Source organism: Trichomycterus rosablanca, chromosome 15, assembly GCF_030014385.1.
Source record: "Trichomycterus rosablanca isolate fTriRos1 chromosome 15, fTriRos1.hap1, whole genome shotgun sequence".
NCBI classification, from domain to species: domain Eukaryota; kingdom Metazoa; phylum Chordata; class Actinopteri; order Siluriformes; family Trichomycteridae; genus Trichomycterus; species Trichomycterus rosablanca.
In genome coordinates this window covers 9,808,824-9,826,281 of record NC_086002.1, presented here as the reverse complement: position 1 = coordinate 9,826,281, position 17,458 = coordinate 9,808,824, and the positions used below count along the sequence as shown (strand labels likewise).

Below are 17,458 nucleotides of genomic sequence, written 5' to 3'. Positions count from 1 at the left end.
TTAGGACTTACGTCTGATATGGCAGAATCAGAGCCTCCTACAGGAGAGAAGCAATAAAAAAAAGTCAACAGTGAAATACATGGTGCTTTTAGGCAACACACCACACAAGCAGTACTAAAGATCACAGCACACACACAGAAATCAGATTAAGAATCATCAGTTAGAAAGTATTTGGGATAAAACTGAAGTCCTCCTATAAATAGCATGTGTGGAATGTTTAAAGTCACACACCTCAGAAATAAACAGGCTGCAACATTTTAGCCACAGTTGGATAGTATTTGCTTTTTTTTGCAAATTGTTTAGGACATATTGGAAAACCAGTGCAAAACTGTTAAAACCACTGTGCCTCACTCCAAAAGGGCACAACTTTCATGTGATGTGCCATTAGGTCAATAAGCCATTTTACACACATCTGTTGTTTATTTAGCCAGCACATAAAGCATCTGGGCATGTACTACAATGGTGTAAAAAATATTTGCCACCAATCTATTTCAGTAATAGTATATCTGTAATACTAAATTATTATATATAATTTAAGAAATAACATAATGTAAAACAAAAGGGAACCTGAGTAAAAAAAACAAAAAAAACATTGTGAAACATGATTTATTTTATTATCAGAAAACCAAAAGGTATCCAATGTGTAAATCAGCCATGTGAAAAAATAATTGCCCCTGGTTACTTGGACAACCATTCTGTCTAATTATGCAAGTAAGATGCACCAAAAAAATCTATTTTTTATTAGGTATGTCCCATTTCTTCCCAGCTGTACTCAAGCCAGCATTTCGTAATATCTGGTGTTTGTTAAAGCTATTCGCATCTGCTATTAAGAAAATCCCTCTCATCATCTGCTAGCCAGGCTTAAATAATGTGGGTATTTTGGTTCAATGTGGGAAAAACTACTGAAGCAGATGGATATATAAATTCATGAGTGAATAAAAACCATATATGGCCATTCTGACTGACAAGACTGTTAGATTTAAAGCTGAGTATTAACTCATCCAGGAACTCATACAAGACATTAAACAATCAGTGTTTAAACTGAGAATTTGTGTCTTATTAAAAACAGATCTGAGGAGAAAAAAAAACTGAAAGTGTTTAATTGATGACATTCCTGCTAAAGATGGTTTAAAACTTCTGGATAGCCATTAATTTTTTTACACTGATGCCAAAATTTGATAGCTTTGCATTGATTACACGAGGTGCAATTCCTTTTTAGGACATTTTAGGGGGAAAAGTCTTGTCCTCAGTCCAAAACTCAAGAATTTTGAGAGGGGGGGATGATTGTGTATTGTAAACGTGTTATAATTTAAATGAACTAAAAAAAGAGAAGAAACGTTCACTATATAAACACAGTTTTCTCAGGCAGTACTTTAAAGGGCACACAAAGCACAACTGCAGTCCACACTGCCTTCATTTACCACAAAGGTACACGCAGGAGTCCACAGTGGAAGAAGAACCTGGAAAGTATAAGGTTTGCATAATTGCTTAAAAACGAAACATAAGGGGCACCAGCAGCACTCTTACTACAGTATAAAAGTATTGTTTAGTTAGCTCAGTTTTACCTGCTATTGTTTAACTTATGGATAGACCACAGTTTCTCTACTAGCTTTCCGTACTCTAATGAATATGCTAATTGTTTATCAATGTTCTTTTGAAGTTATCAGAAGTCTTTAGAAACCAGGGGTTTCCCTGCATTATGATGGTTTGTAAATGCTAACCTGCCGGTACTGGTCCGTGGGTTATTTATTACCGGGCAGCACAGAAAAAATAAATAATTAGAGATAGCTACAAGATCAATTACATTTTCAATACTCTTCTGGTGTTATTGTCCCCATCACACTGATTTTCCATTCTATACTTATTCTATTTTAAATCCCCCCACCCCTGCCAGTCCGTGAAATTATATCTTATATGAAACCAGTCCATGGTGTAAAAAAGGTTGGGGACCGCTGTAATAAAGCACTTAATTTACAGGTAAAGCAAAGAAGCATAACAGTGAAAATACAAAAAAGATAGTAAGGTATAATAATGCAAGGCTAATCTAATGTACAAAATATTACCTTTGCTTTTTGTTTGGATTGTACTGTCTTCACAGCTTTTTCTTGTTGCTTTTATTGGCAAACCCTGCAAAATAAGTCAATGTAAAAAATATATACATAATTATCATAGCTGCCATAAACAAAGTATAAACCTTATAGAATAGTGCTAGGCTATTTTGATTAGACTTTTAATACAAAAACTTTTTTTTTTAACTGGATAATAATGTCACTATATAAATACAAATAAATAATAGCTTTTAATTACTATTATTTATATTTTATTTAAAGGAAGTTTGTCGATTTGCTTTGTAATATTCATACTCACATTAACAGGGTGGCTGTTTACTGGCGCTCTGACCTGCTTCTCCACTGGCACGCTGGAGCTGTTACTGACTGTGGCACTGTGTTCAAGATCACCTACAAGTGTTAAGCAATAGTGCTCAGATGTATGATCCTATAGCTTTTAAATGGAAAGAGTTGGCACTGCTCAAGCTCAAGTCCAGTGTATGAATCAAACAGAAATGGTCAGTAACTGCCAGAAATGTATCAGATTTTAGCTATTTAATTACAACAAAATCAAATTAAAAGGTGAACAGATAACCAAGAGACAGACCAAGCACCTCTTCCTGAGACAAAATATCTGATTGTTTAATAGCCTCCTAATTTTACACAATGTAGCAGACAACAAAGACAGCATTGTGGGTCAGCATTAAGCTACAGAGAGAGACAGCAAACATTTTTAGAAACAGTTTCTTTCAGGCTGCAACATAGATTGTGGAAACAAAGCAAACCTCACCATTTAAACCATGGCGACGGATGTCCATGAGCAGCTTGCCCTCCCTGAGCGCTGCATCCATTTTGGCCTTCCACTGTTCGTAGCTCATCTTAGCCACACAATGCCCGCCCAATTCCACAACCTCATCGCCAACCTGCAGGTTGCAGAGCTGAGCAGGGGTTCCTGAGGGCCAGATTCAATCATAACCATAGATACACCGATCAGCCACAACATTAAAACCACCTCCTTGTTTCTACACTCACTGTCCATTTTATCAGCTCCACTTACCATATAGAAGCACTTTGTAGTATTACAATTACTGACTGTAGTCCATCCATTTCTCTGCACGCTTTGTTAGCCCCCTATCATGCTGTTCTTCAATAGTCAGGACTCTCCCAGGACCACTACAGAGCAGGTATTATTTGGGTGGTGGGTCATTCTCAGCACTGCAGTGACACTGACCTGGTGGTGGTGTGTTAGTGTGTGTTGTGCTGGTATGAGTGGATCAGACACAGCAGCGCTGATGGAGTTTTTAAACACCTCACTGTCACTGCTGGACTGGGAATAGTCCACCAACCAAAATATCCAGCCAACAGTGCCCTGTGGGCAGTGTCCTGTGACCACTGATGAAGGTCTCAAAGATGACCAACAGCAGCAATAGATGAGCGATCGTCTCTGACTTTACATCTAAAGTGGACCAACTAGGTAGGAGTGTCTAATAGAGTGGACAGTGAGTGGACATGGTATTAAAAAAAAAACTCCAGCAGCTCTGCTGTGTCTGATCCACTCATACCAGCACAACACACACTAACCCACCACCACCATGTCAGTGTCACTGCAGGGCTGAGAATGATCCACCACCCAAATAATACCTGCTCTGTGGTGGTCCTGTGGGGTTCCTGACCATTGAAGAACAGGGTGAAAACAGGCTAAAAAGATATGTAGCGAAACAGATGGACTACAGTCAGTAATTGTAGAACTACAAAGTGCTTCTATATGGTAAGTGGAGCTGATAAAATGGAAAGTGAGTGTAGAAACAAGGAGGTGGTTTTAATGTTATGGCTGATCAGTGTATGTAATTTTACTGATGTTCTTTTTCTTTTGCACAATGCTACTATTTGCACTTCTGGTAAATAAAGTTGAATCTACCTATCTAAGTAATTACTTTAGAAGTACTAAATAAGGAAATTTGACAAGCTTGATTAGCATGTAACAGTTAATAACAACGCCATTGTTACCATTAATTATTCATGCTCATCTCACATTAAACAATAAAAACTGTTTAAAAATATATAGCAAACAATTAAAGGAATGTGTATACAGAACAACAAGGAAACACTGATGTATAGAGAACAATGTATGTATCCTATTTTTAAACTAATCAATATAACTACTGCAACAGTAAAACTAATGATATACTGTGACATCATTAGTGAAAAACAGCCAATCAGCAACACAATTACTAATCTCACAAAAGAATAAGAGTTAATTCACTTAAAATAAACTATGGTGAAATAAGCATATTGTAAGAAAAACAATGCACTAGTTCTCTTACCTGGTATGACAGATTTGATGTAAGCACCAGTGGAATCCCAGTGAGACTGAAAGCCAAAGTCCCTGCCACAGTTTGCTTTCTGATTCAGACTGACTCGCAGTACATTGTAATCCACCTTAAAGAGAGGAGAGTGAGTTAGATGGAGTAGGAGAGTGCACAAACTGAGCAAGTGGTCATTTGAAGCTATCACATGATTGCACCTGTGGGGAACCTGAGATGTTTAACGTAGTAATGCCGAGCTTTCCATTCGATCACTCCCCCAAGCCAGTGTAACATTACAGTATGGGAAATGCTTCCCTGTGATAAACATGACTTTTTGATAAGCAAGTCAATACCTTTCTATTAACAAACTCTGCACAACTGACAGACGTGTAACAGTGGCTGTTTAATGTTTGCTTATTCTACACTGAATCTGTAAGAGTAATAAAGCAACTAATAATGAAATTCTAATAATAACTGATAATGACTATTGGTATAGTACAATGGTTTACCAGATGCTGCACTAGGACCTAGACTGTTATAATTATTATTTATCATTTGCACCTGCACTTTACACAACCGTCATATGTATATAGTTATAGTTATTTTTCACCATCCTTACATAGTTATAGTTACAGTTGTATAGTTATTATTTACACATCTTTTATTATTATTACTGTTATTATAATAATGTATATCTAACTAATCTTTATTATTATTACTATTATAATGTATACCTATCTAATCCTTTATTATTATTATTGTTATTATTGTAATACATACCCATGTTTATTCGTATGCTTATTGTTATTATTGCTATTATGTATATCGTACTATGTATATAGATATAATTCCATATATGTAAATAGCTATAGTTATAACTTTATATTCATATTAATCATAGATATATGTTACTGATATTATCTGTTTGTTTTTTTTGCGCAATGCTACTATTTGCACTTCTGGTAGATGCTAACTACATTTCATTGCCTTGTACCTGTACTGAGCAATGACAATATACTGTAGTTGAATCTATCTATCTATCTAGACACTTTGTCCATATTACAAACTGGGAATGCAAGGTTTCTGCGAGTTAAAACTGAGAGGTTTTGAGTTATACGTCATATGAATGGTCCAAATCACAAAAACAAGAATGCCAAAACAGAACTAGAAAACCTGACTAGGCTGTTCAAAAACATCTATTTTGCAATGAATTTATTAGCCAAAAGAGATGCTGTGAACCTAAACCAAGCAGTCTATACCCCAAAATCTAGTGATATAGCTTTTGGACAACTCTGTTCCTAATATAAATATAAAAAAGCCACTTTATGGACTGGTGCACTGTCCAGGGTATTCCTGCATTGCACCCAGTTTTTCCCGGTCAAACTTGACCTGCCACAATCCTCACCAGGATAATGAAATAACCGGCTGATGAAAATAAAATGATTTGTTTAAATTTATATAAGTAACACAATATCTGTGTTCTATTTGTATCAGGTAGTAACACATTTTATGGCCAATAGTCTAAGATAATAGAGGTTAATGATCTAGTAAAAAAATAACAATGATTAAGCTTTCAAACACCATGAATTTACATTTATGGCTTTTCCCAGACTGCTCTTATCTTATTTACCTTGTCCACCTCAGTTATAGACATGCCATGAGGGGTAGTGTGTTTGGGAGGACGCGATATCACGCTTGCAGACATAAAGGAGTGAATGTTAGGAGCGCAGTCCTTTTGTCCTCCCCCCTCTTCACACTGGACAGCAAGGTAGGTATTGGTGTGAGCATGAGCCTCATCATCCAGGGTTGTTCCCTCATGTTGACAGGTATAACTTGCAGGTTGCTGTAGTTGACCTTTGACAAAGCTGTTTTGAGAATCGTCTTTCTGCAGGAGGTTAGCATAAACACACACACACACACACACACACACACACACACACACACAAAGTGATGAGACTTACACAGTGATGCAATTTATTTTAAAATAACAGCACTGAATTTGCTACCTTGGTGTTATTAAACAAGCTTTTTAAACACACAGCTCCTCAGGCCCCAACTGCCCAGCTGAATTGGGCATTAGGACAAAAGCTTGGGTTTCACTATGTGCCAGGAGCATTAAGTGGCATGGCAGACGTGTTTCATTATTCATGTGAGTTGCAAAAAGATCGTATAGCAACTAGTAATACTAAACTTCACACAGAACTCTGCACACATACATGAACAGACACAAAAAAGAGCAAAAGGCAAAGAGAGTTACACAGAACAGTAGTTCTACAGGGCTTCACTGGCAACTAAAACCAAGAGATGTACACTGTTAAAGCTAACCATGTTGAGTAAACAACTCAAAAGAATAAAATAAAGTGACAACAACTGTAAAAAAAATTTTGCTGGCAATTGTGACAAAGTACTGGTAATACTTCTATGTACTGTAGTACATAGGCTAGTACTTAAAAAGAGTAACTGCTAAATTGGATGCATGCATGTTTGAACTAGTACTTACAGGGGTTGGACAAAATAACTGAAACACCTGGTTTTAGACCACAATAATTTATTAGTATGGTGTAGGGCCTCCTTTCGCGGCCAATACAGCGTCAATTCGTCTTGGAAATGACATATACAAGTCCTGCACAGTGGTCAGAGGGATTTTAAGCCATTCTTCTTGCAGGATAGTGGCCAGGTCACTACATGATGCTGGTGAATGAAAACGTTTCCTGACTCGCTTCTCCAAAACACCCCAAAGTGGCTCAATAATATTTAGATCTGGTGACTGTGCAGGCCATGGGAGATGTTCAACTTCACTTTCATGTTCATCAAACCAATCTTTCACCAGTCTTGCTGTGTGTATTGGTGCATTGTCATCCTGATACACGGCACCGCCATTGGATGCACATGGTCCTCCAGAATGGTTCGGTAGTCCTTGGCAGTGACGCACCCATCTAGCACAAGTATTGGGCCAAGGGAATGCCATGATATGGCAGCCCAAACCATCACTGATCCACCCCCATGCTTCACTCTGGGCATGCAACAGTCTGGGTGGTGCGCTTCTTTGGGGCTTCTCCACACCGTAACTCTCCCGGATGTGGGGAAAACAGTAAAGGTGGACTCATCAGAGAACAATACATGTTTCACATTGTCCACAGCCCAAGATTTGCGCTCCTTGCACCATTGAAACCGACATTTGGCATTGGCACGAGTGACCAAAGGTTTGGCTATAGCAGCCCGGCCGTGTATATCGACCCTGTGGAGCTCCCGACGGACAGTTCTGGTGGAAACAGGAGAGTTGAGGTGCACATTTAATTCTGCCGTGATTTGGGCAGCCGTGGTTTTATGTTTTTTGGATACAATCCGGGTTAGCACCCGAACATCCCTTTCAGACAGCTTCCTCTTGCGTCCACAGTTAATCCTGTTGGATGTGGTTTGTCCTTCTTGGTGGTATGCTGACATTACCCTGGATACCGTGGCTCTTGATACATCACAAAGACTTGCTGTCTTGGTCACAGATGCACCAGCAAGACGTGCACCAACAATTTGTCCTCTTTTGAACTCTGGTATGTCACCCATAATGTTGTGTGCATTGCAACATTTTGAGCAAAACTGTGCTCTTACCCTGCTAATTGAACCTTCACACTCTGCTCTTACTGGTGCAATGTGCAATTAATGAAGATTGGCCACCAGACTGGTCCAATTTAGCCATGAAACCTCCCACACTAAAATGACAGGTGTTTCAGTTATTTTGTCCAACCCCTGTAGTTCCAGCTACACATACACAAAATAGGGTGAGTTGTGGCCAAACAGCAAAGCCATTGCAAGGTGCACTAATCTCAGTGTGGGTCCCAAGTCTAGATAAAATTGTGGTTGTGTCAAAAGGTATCCTCCATAAAAATGTGCTAAATCAAGTATGCGGACCAACATGATCCGGTGTGGTGACCCCTAAATACAGAAGCAAAAAATCAAACTGCATCTGTTTAACTTTTCTTAGAGCAGATTTAGCAGTAAATGTTTGACTAACAAATTGACAGATTTGTATTTCTATTTGTTAAAAAAATATTCTAAAGTATTGTTTACCAATTAGCATGCTATAGTAAGATTATCACATCATTCTTTCATTACATTCTGAAGGTAGCGAGAATTCTAAATTGGAATGTTATAATAGTACCATACTTTTGACATTTTTTTGAAGAAGAATAGATCTAATTAACCTATTTTAATTACAAAGATTTTATGTAATTATCAGACAGTATTTACATCTAATAAAGCTGTGATAACCTAAAGCTTAACTGAAGCTAGATGACCACATGAAAAAAAATTTAAAAAAATAATTGGTCACCTGAAATAATTAAGTGGACACAGTGGTAGCTCTGCAGTTAACGTACAGCGTAAATAGCTCAACCACCATCAGAGGTTGGCACTGTTGGACCCCTGAGCAAAACACAACCATCGATTGCTGGGAATGAAATAAGTCAAGACTGCAAGTGACTTTGGTCAAAAGCATCTGCTTAATGCAGTCATTTTAAAAATGCAAAACAAATATATGTTTTGGCAAAAAATATATGGCACAATTACCAGAATCATGTTTGGTAGAGCGATCAAACCCCAAAACACTACCTACCGTCAAGCCTGCTAGTGCTAGCATTTAAGTATGCATTTAGGCTGTTGTGCAGTTTGTTTGTTTATTAGGATTTTGACGTCATGTTTTACACTTTTCGTTACATTCATGACAGGAACGGTAGTTACTCATTACACAAGGTTCATTAGTTCACAAGGTTATATTGAACACAGTCATGGACAGTATAGTGTCTCCAATTCACCTCACTTGCATGTCTGTGGACTGTGGGAGGAAACCGGAGCACCCGGAGGAAACCCAGACGGATATGGGAAGAACATGCAAACTCCACACAGAAAGGACCCTGACCGCCCTCCCCCGGGGATCGAACCCAGGACCTTCTTGCTGTGAGGCAACAGTGCTACCCACTTAGCCACCGTGCCACCCAGGCTGTTGTGCAGACAGTAGAAAGAATAATAGAATAATAAAGTAATTAGACAGGAGGTTGACCCAAAGGTCCTGACCAAAACCTACTGAAAAAGTGGAATGTACTGAAAGGTGTGAATCAGGACAATCCAAACAAGAGTTGTGCAAGAAGCTTGTTAATGGCAAAAAACAACAAGGACATACAGTAATACATATTATTAGGTGTGCTGTTTGTATATTTTTCACAAAACAGATGTCATGTTTTAAGAAAAATAAACTATAATCTACCTGACCTTAACTGTACATTAAAGCAAATTTCAAAAACCATACACAGATACACTAAAAAAGAAAAGAAGATCCACACACGAAGAGCAAGTTGTACATGGTAGGAGGAAAGTAAACATGCACATATTATAACAGTAAACATAAAGACAAACACTCACTGAAAAGAATCTAGGCAGGAATGACGTCTTGGAACGCTTGGCCCCAAAAGGTCTTGGCGTAACGCCTGTGGAGAGCCGTGATGTAGCCTCTGACCTTCGGAAGTCTCTGGGCAGTACGGCAGGCATTTGCATTGCATCTGACAAACCACCGTCCAGTGACTTGGCACGAGTGACTGGTATCGGTGTTGATCGACTAATCTCTGAGCCAGAAGCTGTCCGGGTAGTGGATGAGGTCTGCACAAGGTCAGAAGCTCCTGGCTCACCAATAAACACAACTGTACCCTCCTGGCTCTGGTGCATCAGAGTCAGTGCATCAGGAATGTAATGGCCTTGTTTAATTGGACCATTAGCTAAAGAATAAGCTTCATTTACAGGCAATGAACCAAAAGCAGATCCAGACCCTGCTGAGCTCATAGGTGGCGGCATGGAGCAGCGGGAAGAAGGAGCAAAGGCTTTTTCTGAATCCAGTGGGGCCAGCTGGTGTTCCTTCTGCTGGATGTACAGCTGGGAGGGAGCAAGAGCTCTGCTGGAGGGTGCTGTGGTGGAGAAGGGCTCCTGAGGCCTGGCCTGAGACTGCACATGTGCGGCAAACATGGGAAATTCCACCTGCTCACTGTAATAAAGAATAAATAGCAATGAAAGAAGTGAAAATGACATATAAAGAATTTCATATGCAACTCAAAGCAAAAAGCATCACTTAATCTTATGAGTATTAATACTCATAAGTCAGCTTATTAACAATTTGTAATGCCAAGTTAAAATGATCAGCATACTCATGGCACGTGTGGGTTACCTCTCTTGCTGCACCTCTTTGTGTTGGCCAGGCCAGCTGGTGATTAGCTCCAGTTGCCCCCTGTCCTCTAGCTTTCTGTGCAGGTCCAAGTTTGTGCTCCGCCTACGACTCTTCCACTTGTTTAGGTCCTGCACCAGTTAAAAACAAACCCATATATTATAAAATGAGAGACTGGGAAAAATAACTGAATCCATGATTACCTTAGTGCAGGTTTTTCTAACTATTTTTAAGCTATCCACATGCATACTCTGCTCTGCTCTATACAATCTGGTCCCACTGTAGTTTACAAGATAATAATAATAATCCATTTTATTTATGGAGCCTTTAAAATAAAAAAAATTAAAAATAAAAAAAAACCTCAATGACACCTTACAAAAGCAAGAAAGTAACAGGCAAAAAAAACAATAAAATTCAATAAGATAAATACAATAAAATCAATACAATAAAATCGGTACAAGATGTAACAAAGCCTCCACAAGGGGGCGTTCACATACAAGTTTATTTAAATATTATTATTTTTTTCTGCGACCCATTTCTTTTTGGTTTCAAATATCCTGCCTTAGTGAGAGAGTGAGATAGGAGAAAATATCTCTAAACGCTTACACAGAGTTTAGGCACTTAAATATACATTCATAAAGCAACTCTATCAAGTAAGGTGTTTCACAAACTCAGACTTCCAATACAGATATTGAAAAGACTGACAGACTTAATTTGTATTTGTATTAGTTCTTCATTTTTTAGTTCAACTGCTGGGGGCCAATCATTTCCCTTGGGATTAATAAAGTAAGCAGGATGTAGCAAGAAACAAAACATAAATAAATAACTTAGAAGAAGCAAACATTTTCATGGCAGAAAGGCCAATCAGCTCTGATGGAGTCCTGTTAGAAATAATGAAGGCCCTACCTAATTCACAGCCGTGAAAATCGTGTCACGGGCCATGAAATGAGCCGTTTCCTGTGTAATATGCAATTTGTGTAGCATTCATGTGCCTCACACCACTACGAGGCGGTCCTAGCAATCCTATGGCAAATCAGTTAGCAATCGGTTAGTTAAAATGTCCAAGATGTCAACGTCTGAAGCAGCCAAAAACGCTACTCGGGTAACTGAGTTTAGAAAACTCCCAACCAATTCTGTGGACGCAGAGGAGGGTGTGTCAAACGTGGACGAGCATTTTCGTCTTTGATTTGTTCTAGGTTTACATTTAACTATTAAGGTGGGCTTTGCTGTGTATTGTAGCTTCCATTTGTTCTATCATTTAATTTATCAGTGTAATTTAAATGTGGCATTTTTCTTAGAACAAGAAAACAAGAAAACAAGGTCTGTGAAATTAAGCACATTTTCCCATGAATTTATTAGTAGGTCCTAGAAACAAGAATTATACACTAGCCACCCTTCCTCAAAAATAATCAAAATTCGCAGCATTAAAGCATTTATGCATCTTTCAGATCGAGCTTGCGTACTTCCATCTAACACAGTAAACAGATGGTGTTCATTTTAAATGGAAGTGAGTAATACACAACTGAATCGGCTCCGTAATACCCTAAACATTCTCCAAATAATTCTCAAAGAGCCTTCAGGCAAAGGATTTCATGATTTTATGAAACCTAAATCCTTTTTCATTATCTAGGTTTTCTAGGCGGGAGGAAGCTCATGAGAACAAATTGTTTACCTCTTTATTCAGGAAGCACTGTAAAATCTACATATTATTTTTACTCCTGAAGCCTTCTCTTCAATCACCAATTTTGTTGTATAATATTGTGGGACATTGCTACTGAAATGCAATTTATTACAAGAACCATTCAATTTTCTTTCCCTAAATGTTGGTTTTAAAAGCCACTCGTTGCTTCTAATTTTTTTTTAATGCTCTGAGCAGAGTTGATAATAAACTACTCACTTCTTGCCACTTGGTCTCAAGCGCCTTCAGTCTGGCCTGTTTGTGCTGTATCTGCTCTGGCTGCAGCTTCTCTAGAGCTGAGGTACGAAGGAGGATCTTTCCTGCTTTACGCTGCTGACCCTGCCGTGAGCACGGTGGATTATAAGATGTGCTGCTTTCTATCTGCTTTGGTGCAAGCTCCAGGATGAGGTCACTCGTGGATTTGCTCCTGTTGGGTAAAGACAATATATTGTATTAAGAACTGAATGACTGCACCACATTTTTAAACATCTACAAGAAAGGGTATTTAATACTACATTTGTGAACACAAGGAGGTGGAGAGCAAAGCAATTAAAAGCAATTAAACACCATTATAGCTGCAATTACAATTTGCTTTAATATTAGGGACTGGCTAATTAATCATTTGGTTAAAAATAACAGCAAATATTAAAGTTACAAAGAAAAATTGCCATAAGGAATACAATAAACACCAATTACTGATGACTTTTGTTTACACACATACACTATACTTTCATAAGTAATCAGACAATACTGTAATAGTCATAAGTATTAGCTCCTTAAAATCTGTCTATTTTGTATCAGACAGATCACTAAATATAGCTTGAGACATCCTTTTTGCTTCAATGCTAACAAATACTAACAATCTGTACAGGCACACATTACAGCAAAACAATACCATAGCGGCTTTCAGCTAACTGGACTAAACTAATATTCTATAGAATATTAATCAAGTCCAACATGAATCTAATGAAGCATTACAGACATTAATGAAAACCATAAGTCACTAGAATAAAAAGCAGGCATTACATAAAAGGGCAGTGGTAGCTCAGCGGTTAAAGTACAGGATTAGTAACTGGAAGATTCAAGCCCCACATCTACCAGGTTGTCACTGTTCGGCCCCTGAGCAAGGCCCTTAACCCTCAATTGCTTGCAATGTATACCGTCCCAATTGTAAATCGCTTTAAACAAAGGCGTCTGCTAATTGCTGAAAACGTAAATGTAAACGCTAAAATAAACTGCTAATGGTTGATGTGTATAAAGCCACCACTGCAGATTTAACAGCAGAAACACACACAAGTAACACACTCACCCAACATGAACAGAAATCCTCAGAGGATCTCTAGAAGATAATGACAAATCCAAACAATCCATTCAGATTTCATATTAAAGAAAATGTCATTATTTTTTAAAGATCAATTCCATTCCTGTAAAGGAAACTCAGATTTTCCTTGCAAAACAAAAGACCTGAACAAAAAGCATAGCTTAATTATACAACGTATATACAATTAGATCTCATAATTATAATGACTATCTTATAATAAATAAATCAAGAAAATTGAGGCTCAACAATAAATAATATCTCTCTTTATTAAATCACTGCATCATTCAAAGTTCAGCTTTAAACACATTCATGTCAGCAGTATGACATTAGCAAGACCTAGTTAAACAAAATGTTTCATAATGAACTAAAGCAGGTACTCGCGTAAACTAAATCTGTTACATTACAAATCTGTACAGCATCAATAAGACACAAAACAATGTTTTACATAAAAGAAAACATTCAAAATGAATCCAGCAGACAGATTATGTTTCTCTCTTAAAGGGTGCACTGGTTACAAGGCCAACTATACAAATCTTAAGAACAGTTTGTTCACCTATTAAACTCACAATCCTAACAATTTAGCATTCACCAGTTTGTTTCATCATGTGTTGATGATTGTGTTCTTTGTGCTAATTTGTTAGCATAGTGCTAACATTTGTTTGTTTGCTTGTTTATTAGGATTTTAACGTCATGTTTTACACTTACATTCATGACAGGAACGGTAGTTACTCATTACACAAGGCTCATCAGTTCAGAATCTCCAGTTTACTTCACTTGCATGTCTTTGGACTGATGGAGGAAACCGTAGCACCATGAGGAAACCCACACAGACACGGGGAGAACATGCAAACTCCACACAGAAAGGACCCGGACCGCCCCACCTGGGGATCGAACCCGGGACCTTCTTGCTGTGAGCTGACAGTGCTACCCACTTAGCCACCGTGCCGCCCGCTCATTTGTTACAGTGCAAAATCTGTACTGCATTTTAATATTGATTTAATTACATGGAATTTGTAAGTATTTGATTTAATGTTTAGTGTTTTATAATAGGCTACTCACATTTACATGGGCTTTAGTGTTTAGAATTAGAAGAAGATGATATACTTTATTTGTCATATATACATATACAGGTGTACAGTATAATGAAATTATTTCTTCGCATATTCCGCATGTTTGGAAGCTGGGGTCAGAGCGCAGGGTCAGCCATCGTACGGCGCACCTGGAGTTGACAGGGTTAAGGTCCTTGCCCAAGGACCAAACAGTGGCTGCATAGCAGAGCCTGGATTTGAACCGCCAATCTTCCGATTGATAGCCCAAAGCTCTACCCACTAGGCTACCACTGTCCCACTAAATAACTGTGTGTTTAATAACTATAATAAAAACAGTGCTTATCGTATCTAAAACTGGAAGAGTAAAATACTTTGCGAGTCTTTAATACTTAACCACATCACCAATCTTTAGTGTCCCAATGCCTGTATAGGGTGCATGGCATAGGTATTGCCCAGTAACAGTCCTCAATACCATCTGACCAGTCCACATTCTTTTTCATTCCAATTACCAACATGACAATCATTGCATAACAATGGTACTGTAACAGAAAGGAAAATAGCGTAAGATACAGCAAAAGAAGAATCATGATAGGGAGGAAAGGTGCTTTAGTGTTTCAGAAGGTGTGTGGTGCTCTGGAAGTAGGTGGACAGGTATGAGAAGTTGTCCCCAACCATGGAGTAACATCGAAGTCAGAGTCTTCCTCAGATGAGCCAGAAGCTTTATGGCTTTAGCCAGGAATTAGGAAACAGAGAGGGAGACAGACAGAAGGCAGAGGAGGGAAAGAAATTACTTCAAAGGGGCAGACAAAGAGGCTTTAACATAAGCAGAGCAATGATAAATATAAAGAAAACAAAGTGCCAACTGGGCTGTCAATTTCACCATGATGTCACATTTAGGGTAAAATGTAAAAAACGTACTAAAACGCTTTTAAATACTGATGAACCAGTCCTTTGTTACTGTTTCAAACGAAACAACAGTTTGGCAAAAAACATTCAGAGATAACCTAGTTTGATTAAATTTCACTTAAAAGGTCAATAAATAAACATTATCACTGCCATCTCATTTTATTTTTTCTTAGAAACCCAGGAATTTAAACTAGACTTGCAAACAAAAAAAAAATCAAAATAATATTTGATAGGGCACCCAGGTGGTGCAGCGGGATATTCCACTAGCACACCAGAGTTTCTGAACTTCTTGGTTCGAAATTTGGTGCTGCCACCGGTCAGCTGGGCGCCATCTGGCGGGCATAATTTTCAGTGCCTGCAGCAGATACTAAATGGCCACCGTATCTGCAAAGTGGGGGCCGGACTATGTGTGGGTGGGTGGGTCTTCATACGCTGTGTAAGGACCCTGATTGGCGGAAGAGACGCCTGTGCAGAAAAGCAGGGGCGAGAAGAGGAGGGCTGTACACGTGTCGGAAGAGGCGTGTACAGCGACGTGCTCTCCTTGGATGCAATCGAGTATCTCTCAGCAGCAAAGACAAAATTGAGTGCGCTAAATCTGGAGGAAAATGGTGAAAAAATGAATAAAATAAAAAAATAATAATAATATTTGATGTGTGCAAATCCAGTTTCTAAATGAACAACGATACTGATATTGTTTTGCCACGCTATGAGACTCGTTAGCTATACAAGCTTCACAAGGTAGATATAATTTTCTTATATGTAATAAGCTGCTCGATCAGGTTGCGCCATGATTCCGGCATCTGGACCAACCTGAAGCCCTGTAACTTCTTGTACCAGGGTCTACGCTGTGAGCCCAGTTTGATCCTTCCCACATGAGCATCCTCCTCAGGAGTCCAGTATTTGGGCAGAAACTTGTCAGAGTCAGAATTCATCGATGTCTGATGCGTAGCCTGATGCACCCGGCGGGAATAAAGATCATCCTGAATTGGGTCAGCGGAGTTCCATCCTCCATCAGAGTCACTTGACTCTTCATTCCAGGCTTCCAGAAGTAGTTCTTCCTGCACGGCGGTTTTGTCGCAGGTGTCTTGACTGTTTATGCTACTGGGCAGGAGTGACGTGCTTCTGTGTGGAACAGAGCTGTCCATGTGAGATGTCAATATTCTTATTAAGCACGCACCAACAACAGGATTACAAAAAAATGAATCACTCCACGTCTGTTTGGATTAGAACAGTTAGAATAAAAAGCAGAAAGCTCAATACTGCCAACTTAGAAGAATTAGCGACACTCCATTGCATTTATCAAGCCAAAAACATTCAACACAAGAGAAACAACCGTAAAAAGAAAGGCGAGGCTACAACCAAGTTCAATAACAGTTCAATATTTCATCAAGGTGCTAAACCTCATCAGGAGTTAATCAGGTAGTATAAAATCCGTACACAATAGGAATGAGCTGAAAAAATAGCATGCACAAAAGCACAAGTGTTACGATGCCACCGTAGTTAGAAGCCACTACAAACTCTGACCTTTGACTTGACATATTTTGAGGAACAGTAGCCAACCGTGAGGCATCAGACATGGTGATCCATGACCTTCGAGCACTCGGGGTCACTGTAGGAAAATGACTCGGATTCCTCGGATTTAGAGGAACGGCAAAGTTCGCAGGAGTAGCGCAAGATGTTGCGCGAAAACGCCGACTTGCAAGGTCGTCCTGTACGGGGTCGGGTTCAGGTCGGTCAGAGTCTGACTCAGAGTCACTCTGGTAATCGTGTGCCCACTGGTGGAAGGCAGAGGCTGGAGGGAGTTCCAGGCAGGGCTCATTTAAATCCCTCCTATTTTCACTAAATCCAAAAAATCATTAAGTCAAACTCTGGGGCCTCCAAGATTTTTTCAAGTAGCTCATATTTAAAATACTACAGAAGATACCACAGCTCTAAAGTAAAAGGTTAC

General features: G+C 38.9%; 1 protein-coding gene across 1 annotated transcript in view; it reads right to left on the bottom strand.

The window, feature by feature from the left end:
• Positions 1–17,458, bottom strand: part of lmo7b (LIM domain 7b) — a 40,841-nt gene that overhangs the window by 9,029 nt on the left and 14,354 nt on the right. The window contains exons 10-20 of the mRNA XM_063010497.1: positions 17,035–17,349; positions 16,321–16,629; positions 12,454–12,661; positions 10,560–10,687; positions 9,767–10,379; positions 5,985–6,239; positions 4,373–4,487; positions 2,839–3,000; positions 2,368–2,459; positions 2,064–2,127; positions 12–37 (exon numbers count right to left, since the gene is read on the bottom strand). Coding sequence (XP_062866567.1) covers positions 12–37; positions 2,064–2,127; positions 2,368–2,459; positions 2,839–3,000; positions 4,373–4,487; positions 5,985–6,239; positions 9,767–10,379; positions 10,560–10,687; positions 12,454–12,661; positions 16,321–16,629; positions 17,035–17,349 — 2,287 coding nt within the window. The remainder of the gene's footprint in view (positions 1–11; positions 38–2,063; positions 2,128–2,367; positions 2,460–2,838; positions 3,001–4,372; positions 4,488–5,984; positions 6,240–9,766; positions 10,380–10,559; positions 10,688–12,453; positions 12,662–16,320; positions 16,630–17,034; positions 17,350–17,458) is intronic.